The sequence below is a fragment of the Triticum dicoccoides genome, chromosome 4A (genome assembly GCF_002162155.2).
Source record: "Triticum dicoccoides isolate Atlit2015 ecotype Zavitan chromosome 4A, WEW_v2.0, whole genome shotgun sequence".
Classification (NCBI taxonomy): Eukaryota; Viridiplantae; Streptophyta; class Magnoliopsida; order Poales; family Poaceae; genus Triticum; species Triticum dicoccoides.
Genome location: NC_041386.1, coordinates 17,271,174 through 17,279,745, shown reverse-complemented (window position 1 = coordinate 17,279,745; position 8,572 = coordinate 17,271,174). Strand labels below are relative to the sequence as shown.

General features: G+C 42.8%; 2 protein-coding genes and 1 long non-coding RNA gene across 5 annotated transcripts; all 3 read left to right on the top strand.

Annotated features, from left to right (window-relative positions):
- Nucleotides 1-871: 871 nt before the first annotated feature.
- LOC119283363 (probable inactive poly [ADP-ribose] polymerase SRO1) lies at nucleotides 872-1,372 on the top strand (the record flags this gene model as incomplete). The annotated part of the gene is made up of 1 exon (XM_037562940.1): nucleotides 872-1,372. A coding segment is annotated over exon 1 (501 nt), but the record flags the coding sequence as incomplete, so codon positions are not given.
- Nucleotides 1,373-2,486: 1,114 nt separating this feature from the next.
- LOC119283362 (probable inactive poly [ADP-ribose] polymerase SRO2) lies at nucleotides 2,487-3,669 on the top strand (the record flags this gene model as incomplete). The annotated part of the gene is made up of 3 exons (XM_037562939.1): nucleotides 2,487-2,692; nucleotides 3,111-3,358; nucleotides 3,450-3,669. Coding segments are annotated over 3 exons (624 nt in total), but the record flags the coding sequence as incomplete, so codon positions are not given.
- Nucleotides 3,670-5,274: 1,605 nt separating this feature from the next.
- LOC119284656 lies at nucleotides 5,275-8,563 on the top strand. 3 transcript variants are annotated; one of them, XR_005139146.1, is made up of 4 exons: nucleotides 5,275-5,895; nucleotides 6,456-6,554; nucleotides 7,121-7,316; nucleotides 7,817-8,563. It is a non-coding gene; the product is annotated as an uncharacterized LOC119284656 (long non-coding RNA). The 3 variants fall into 3 exon arrangements; XR_005139145.1 differs by having other exon boundaries at nucleotides 7,121-7,947; nucleotides 8,262-8,563; XR_005139144.1 differs by having other exon boundaries at nucleotides 7,121-8,563.
- Nucleotides 8,564-8,572: the final 9 nt, after the last annotated feature.

The window sequence follows — 8,572 nt, the reverse complement described above, 5'->3', positions numbered from 1 at the left end:
CTAGCTAAGTGAAATATCTCTGAAGCTATGAAACTTACCTACGCCCATGACTTGACTCTTTGTTGCAAATTCTAAATGAAGTACAAGCAGCCAATCTTTTTGAATGAATTTGCTGATGGTTTGAATGGTTATTCTTCACTATGGATGCATGGCTATTCTTGGATTTGAGCCTTAGGCATGCATCAATGCGAAATAATTGCATTGTTTGTTAACTATTTAAACTGAAATCATTCATCAATTTTGATTGGAAATCTTATCCCAATACTTTTGATACTTTACTTCAATTTTGATAACAAAAATGGTTTCAAATTGCCATGTGGAAAATCAAGTAAGAGCATATCCATGTTTACTTATTAGTTTGTTTTCTGAGAATGGTACGGGATTTACAAACTGAAAAAACATTAATCGTTTGAAAATTATTTTAAACCAAAATCATTTGAAATTTTTGTTATGATATGTTGTTTGACTGAATGCAATGTTGTTTTAGTGGTAATTTTTTTCAACTTCTAAGCATATATTTATTTTTTGTACACCCGGTGCAACGCGCGAGCCCTTTTGCTAGTAATCTCTCCCTAATAATAAAGCACGGATTGGGTCTCCGGGTTCACCGTCGCTGCGTTTTTGCAAACAAGTCCCTCATCTTTTATGAAATCAACCCGCACTCCATATGGGCATCATCAACCGGGTAGAGGAAAAAAACACGTCGTCGTCGGTCTCGCACACGAAGGAGCAGTCCGTCTCCAACACGAACACGAGTGCGAACTAAAAAAGTCTATCTATCGCTGATTTTCCTCTCATCCCTGTCTGTTCTGATCTCTCTCACCTCTCGTTGCTTCCCGCCGTCGACTGATTCCGAAAAGCGCCGCGCTCGATGCAGGCGTGCTCGCTGCCGCCGCCGCCGCGCCCCCGTCCCCCTCTCCCCGGTGCCCGTCCTCTTTCCACCGTCGCCGAATCCGGACGAGACCGGCAGGATCCGCCGCATCTCACGCCCGCGGCCCGCCGTGGTTTTCGGCGGCATCGGGGGCGCCGGTCCGCCCCCGCTCCTCCGGGGCTGGCAGAACGGCGGAGCGGCGCTCTGGTCAGGTTCCTCTGCTTCGAGGGCGGCGCGTGGGCTGATGTCGAGGGCGAGGCGGCTGTGCCTCTGCGCCGGGCGTTCCTGGACGGGAGGGTGGTCGCAGAGGCCGCGTATGGCGGCAGGGAGTTCCTGTTCGACTTCCTGTGGATGGTGCGCATCGACGCTGGCACCGCCGAGGTGGTCGCCATGGGCTGGATTGACCGCGGGGCCTGCTTCTTCCCTGTGCCAGAAAGCGGGAGGAAGAGGAAGAGGGGCGAGCATGAGCTGGGGGACGGGGCGTCGTCTGAGGTGGATGAGAGGTCCGACGAGAGCAGCGACATGGTGGAGTCCTCAATCCAGCCTAATCTCCTGCCACTCTCAAGCACTCCCCGTGCAGCAGGCCTGATGTGTAGGCTGCCATGGCAAGGCTACATCCATGCATTCGGTACTGCTATCTCCCCCTCTCTCGCCTGATTTGCCTCTTCCATTCTCTCATTTGATTTAATCCCTTGAGCATATTTTCTTATGTATGCCTACAACATGCTAGGTGATTGTCTGATCTACCATGTGATTTGCGGTTCATGCGAAGTCATGAAATCTGGTCCGGATAGTGACATGATTTACTCTGTTTGATCAAACAGGTAGAAGCCGAAGCTGTTTTACTTTAATCTGATGAAGTCCGTGCTGCTATAAGCTAGGAAATCGAAAAATTCAACATTGGCAAGCTGGTCTTGTGCTCTTTGTCTAAAAGCATATTCTGAAAGCGAGGTTCTTATTGTGGATGTTTCAGCGTCAACCTGAATTTTCTTTAACCTACTACAGAAAAACCTTCTAGGGTGATTAGCTGCAGTACTGTGACAAATAATCAAAAAAGATCATTGTCTTCTCATTTAATATTCTAGCTGCCGGCCAAACATTGAAGGTTGCACTACAACTACTTGATTACAAGTTTTATGTGAATTTTTTTTGTACAGCTTGCACAAACTCAGTGAGATCAGGAATCATCATCTCTCACATTTTTTCTCTTCAAAGGGAGGTTTCATCTCCTACATTTTTTTCTCAGAATCAACCATGTTTCTAATCCTAACCAGAAAGTTTCCATCGCTCGGCTTCTGATGGCATGATGCCTCATTTAAATTCTCTTATGTCATGGTGTTTGTATTCAGAAAATTAATTTATGATGCCTCATTTAGATTCTCTTATGTCATTGTGTTTGTATTCAGAAAAATAAGGCATGCTTATCTTATCTCGGTGTGTTTGTGCTCAGAAAATTAATTTGCTTATTTTTGCTTTTTGAGGGCTATAACAATAGATTTTATTTTTGAAAATCTGCTTCTTCCCTGTTCCAGAGAGCGGGATGAAGAGGAAGAGAGGCGAGCCTGAGCTGGAGTACGGGGCCTCGTCCGGGGTGGATGAGAGGTCCAACGAGAGCAGCGACAAGATGCAGGGCCAGCTCCTAGCCGCTGCGCGCGGCGCCGACAGGGGCAATGCCAAGTTCGCGTGGTATGGCGCTCCATCGGTGGATGTGGCCGCGGCGGCGGTGGAGCACGGGTTCGGCAGGATGAACAACCGGGTCCTTTTCCATCGCGCGCACGGCGACGACGTCCACCTCTCGCCGCCTCGGTCTCCTTATGCCAGGTCAGGTCAGAGTTCTGAATTTGTGGTTTTGATCGATGGCAAGCATGAATATAGGCATATAGCTGTAGGATAATTTATCAGACACAGTTACCAATTCAGGATCTGTTCCAAATTGCATTCATATTATCCCTCCGTCCCATAATATAATTGATTCCATGTTATTTTAGCCTTTGGTTTCTATATCTTGATTCATACTCTTAGCTCAAAAATTATGGGGAAACAAGTTTGCATGAACGACAGTATTAGTTTATCTATGAATGCAGTAATTTGATTGGGTAATGGTTTGTGGAAGGGAGGAATACGAGCAAAACTAAATCATGTTTCCTGCTACCTAGAGTCCGGGTGATGAAATATGTTCTGAATGTTCTGTGAAGCAGTGCATAAAGGAACTTACGAGTATGAAATCATTTTTATGCAGCGCAATGCTAGCAAATGTAGATGAGAACGGCGAGGCGCATATCATGTTGTGCCGTGTTCTGTTGGGCCGGCCAGAGGCCATCCAGGCCGGGTCCTCCAAGCTCTACCCCAGCAGTGACAATTACGACAGTGCCATCGACAACATGCAGAACCCACAGTGGTATGTTGTTTGGGGCAAGGACATGAACATGAGGATCCTCCCAGAGTACGTCATCAGCTTCAAGTGTCCCAACCTCCATCAGATGCAAGGTTAGTGAGTGCTCTGTCTGAATTGGTGTTGTAATTGTTCCGAGATGTGCCTGGATCTCATGTTATTATTCGTTGAAATTTTGGGTTTCAGGATCATCGGGAGCGAACTCCACGCTAAAGAAGCCTTCGCCGGTGGCTCATGACATGTTTCCGACGCTTCTAGCAGAGATCCAGTGGTTCATGCCATCTTCCAAGCTGCAGACATTGCAGGGGACGTACAATTGCTTCAAGGTAAATTGGTGGGGGTGCTTATTAGTATAGGGTGTGCCAATATAATAGCAATTACGGAAAGAAATCTAGAGAATTGGTCTCTGGCAGGGGGACTCTTGAGAATAGAAAACGGGGGAAGGGAGATGAGTTTGGGTGTCTTTTTTTATATATAGAAAAAGAGAGTGTGTTTTATCTGTAAGTGAAGTGTGTACGTGAAGTGCTTTTTATTGGCTAAGCCTAAATGATGAAAAAAATAAAAAGAATCTTCCCAACCAAGCAACAAACTCTTGATAAAAATCAACATAGTAAAAATAGTTAAAAAAATGTACATAGTTATATATTTATTCACACTTTCTAAAAACTGGTCAAATTTTCCTTAAAAACCAAAATAAAAAGTATTCACAATATTTAAAAAACATTCAAATAATGTTCTCCCTAAAAAATAATCGAGTTTTAATAAAACATTCACTTTTAAAAACAAAGAAATATTCATGTTTTTCAAAAAAAAGTAAAAAATAAAAATTGATTCACAAACTATTCCAAACTAATCTTCCATCAGATAAAGAACGCTAAGAGGGCTTTTTAACGTGCAAACTTCAGACTCTGAAAATAATAATTAATGCAACTTTATTACAAATGTTAAACTATAGTGCATAATATCACATGGATAAGGATGTATATAGATGGATTTTAAAGTGAGATTCACCCATTTCCACCGTTTGTAGTCCATATTGAAAAATCTTCTAAGACTTTATTTAGAAACGTATGGGGTACTTTGTTTGTAGTCTTTGTACAACCTGCTTCGTTCAGAAGAATGTTCTATCAAAGCAACCATGTCTGATATGTTCACATGAATTCTTTCATGTGGCCGTCCCTCACATTCCTTTGCTTTCAACTATTCCAGCCAGCTGCAATGAAGTCCTCCATAGAGAAGGGTTTGCAGAAAATGATCTTGGCATCCCAGATAAGCAGGTCGGGGTCAAAGCCGGTGCCCGGGGGATTTCAATGGATCACCAACACGAGAAACTGAAATGGCAGGACCAGAAAAGATGGTCCCAGATCTCACTGCAGCCGGATGTGCAAGAACACATCAATGATCATCTGTGAGACTGTGACACTGGAATTTTGTTGATGGAGCATTACCTCTGCTATTTAGCTTCTAGAGTACAATGACTTGTATGTCCAACTATAACAGCTAGCAGCATGGTTTATCCCCTTCTGGTTGTACAATTTCTCTAGAGTGATGGCATAGGAAGAGCATGTGTATATGTTGAGGTTAGTCTTCTGATACTAATACTCCAGATGTTCTTTGTAAACTAATGCTGCAAGTGTTTGTTTGGGACAAGACAAATAGTGTCCCAATTTTTACGAAAATGTGAATTAACTTTTATTAAAAATAAGAAAATTATCAAAATTAACCTAATTATCGATGTTTATTTAAATTGGACATAAAAATGATGCATAATGGCACATGAAGCAGATTGTGCCCTTTTTCTCCGGGTTCACCGTCGTGGCGTTCTTGCGAAAAAGTCCTTATATTTTTTGTTTATTGAACCCGCGGTTCATGTTTAAGTGAGTTCAAAAGAAATAACGATTCACTCGTCAAAGCATATGCCATCGGAGTTGACAGAATTTACAGAGCTTCTGCCACCGCCTGGTGAGAAAAACGATTCATGCCTGGTTGTCGAACGAGCCGCCAGCGTGATTTTTCCCTGACCCCTGCCAACCCTAGCTGCCGCACAAACGCCAATCGCCGCCGGCTGTCGATCGCTTCCCCGCGTCCCCTCGTGTGTCCTTCGCCTCCCTCTGCTCGAGGCCTCCCCATCTCGCGCTGCCAAGAGCGACTCCTGGTCTCAGCAGCCGCCCTCACCTCCCTCTCTCTCCAACCAGCCCCGCTCTCCTCTCGCATCACACAGGCGGCGGCTCAACATATGCTGCAGGGTGTGGCGTATGTGGCATCTGTGTTGTGCTTCCGCCGGCTGGTTGTGTGTGATGTGTGCGGCTGGATGTGCATCCGTGTTTATGTGTGTGGCCTTCTACAGGCAGAGGAAGTCGATGGTTGCAGGCAGAGGAAGCTGCTGGTTGCTGGCAGAGGAGGATTATGATAGTTCCCTTGCTCTTTGCCAGAAAAATTGATAGTTCTCTTGATTTGTTCTGGTCTGGATTAGTACAAAAGTGCACTGATATTTGTTTTGTGGTGCGGGAGTTTCAAGACAACAGGTTTAGCAGGGATCAATTGCAACCTTCGTTTATCTTCTGTTATGTGAACCAATTTGTGATGGCTTCTAAAAGCACATGGCTGGTACAGAGCAATTTTTACACCAGAGGTATGTAATGACTCGACCCCTCACAGTAGTTGTTTTTTTATGTTACTGTAGTTGTTACACCACTGGATAATCGATGAATTTAATCGATTTTCCTTTGTTTGCATTGTTTGTGTTCCTTTATTTTTTCTGAAAAATTGGTGCTACTTCCAATTACAGTCTGGATGATATGCACTGGAGTCTTTACACCAACTACGTTGTCTGTTTTATTATGTATTTTGCATTATGTTTCAGCCAATCAGCCATAAAAGCCCCCGTTTCAGTATAATTTTTCTGAAAAATTGTTGTCTAGCCAAGGATTGAAGCAAGAAATTTAATGTTGCTGACTACATATACCTAAACATGGTGGCTTGAACTTGGTTACAGTAATTCTTGGACATGATGCTGGAGTAACTCTTGAAGTTTATATTCTGCTCTTTCTTTAGTTATCAATTAGCATAATTGCATACACATGAATAGATATACTAATGCACCTAGCAAAATAGAATTAGGAGGTGTATTTAGTGGAGTGGGTTAATTGGTTTTGACGTCAATGTAATATACTGTATCCGTCGACTTCGCAGCCGTCGTCTCCGTCGACTTCGCCGCAAGACAATCTGCCATCGCCTCCGCCGACTTTGACGTAAGATCATCAGCCGTCGCCTGGACGTACTTTGGCGCAGGTACTTTTGAAGCATCTGATGGGTCTCATCTGTATGTCAGTTCATCAGTTTACTGTAGGAAATATAGCTCTTGCCCACAGTAGACATTTTTTACATATATCTATATAATTCTGTCTTGATGTGTGATCATGTAGATGTTGTAGGTATGCTAGGTGAGTACTAAGTGCTTGCAAGAGTAGATGAATTAGTACAGATCTTTGATACATGTAGTTTTTTGAGGCACAACTTTTACATGTCACTCACGTCCTAATTGAGAAGTAGTCTGTACTATTAATTTATTTGTAATGTGCTTCATGAAGTTTTTAGTAAGGGGAGGTGATATGCGCCAGGTATGTGGTCGAGGAAGTGAACACCAGTTTCAGCTATGTAGTGTTGTGTGATGAATGAGAATGTTTCATAGTTTATTATTAAGATAAATCTTGCTTACGTTTTTACTTCACATATATTGTTGCTTAACTCTTTTCCAAACTACATACTGTATGTGAATTTTTTTCCGGGGATAATGTATGTCGACTTCTGGGACAAACTACATATATTCTGTATGAGCTCAAATAGGATGTCTACAGGAACCTGAAGGAAAGCGGCAACAAAAGCAAGATCCAAAGGCGCAGTCGTGCAAGGTCGAACCATCCATAAAGATCCTCTTCCTGCAGCTATGAAAACTGTGGCAAGACCTTTGTTAATGTGGCTGCCTTGAGGAAGCATGCTCATGTACATGGCGAGAGAGGCAATATGTTTTTTCAGGAGCCTGGCTATTTGAAGGTACCTCTAGCAAATATTCATACCTCACACCTTTACCAATGCATACACTAACCGGTGGTGAACTTTCGTGTTTATTAGCATTGACAAACTTTTCAGTAATTTCATGGTTTATTTTGACGGACCTTTCTCTATTGTGCATAGTTGATATTGATATATCCATCCATCCAATCCACGATGAGTGTTAATTGATTAATCCTGCACAACCAATAATTCAGTTAATTTGATCCTACTAGATATATACTCCATCCAATTCACTGTGAGAATTTTAAGAACCCATAGGCATCAAAGTCTTGGTCTTTTTTCCTGTCCATGTGTAGGCACAAACAGTGCTCCAGCTCGGTCGGATTAGATATAAGTTTGGTCTCTGCCCGAGCTCCAATTGCTGCTTGGATTTCCTTTTTTTTCCTCTCATGCAACCGCAGATACCATCTGACGCCTTTTCTTTTCGTGATTGAATGGTGCTAATAGATTTCATCATATGACTATTGTTTCTCGGTTAGGGGCCTGTTATATTTTTTTCAGCTTGATGATGCCGTGGTCGCCCCACCGATCAAATCCCCGCACACACGCAACAACTCAACTCTACGGTTTGTACACCACCACCGCTTGAGCAGCCTGGCGAACGATTTAGGTAATGTATCTGTATAATATAATCCTCCATTACCATGCACAAAGACTTCAATTTAATTTTAGATCAGTTTAGTTCAGTGTGGTGATGCTCAGCATAATAAGGTGTTGTGTTGTTATATTGAAATAAATGATTCAACAGAGGTGAATGATCTCTCTGACTGATGTTGCCAGTTGCATCACATACTTGCTAGCTTCCCAAATGCAGTAAGCAATGAGTACTTTCCAAATGTAGCAGTGAAGACACTCATTTTCAGAGCAGCTATACTCACATGTGCCCCAAACCATTTAATTGCTTTAATTCCTGAACAAATGTAGGTTGGTTCTCTTGCTTTTTACCATGGTAACTTTGTAAACATCAGAAGGCCTAAATTTGGCAGCACACTCACTCGCTCAACAATGAGCACTGGAGTCTAAAGCTTTGCTATTGGCTGAAGAACATCAAGGTCTTCATTACATGATTATTAGTTTCTTAAATATTTGTATAACATCAGAGTACTTTTTAGTTACAGATTTGGCAATACCCAGGACATTATTCTCCAGTCCAACTATTGGCTTTCAAGGTGGCAGTGTGAGACATTGTCGCTATCACAGGATCATGTGGCAACGTATTTGGTTTTTTGTTGAAA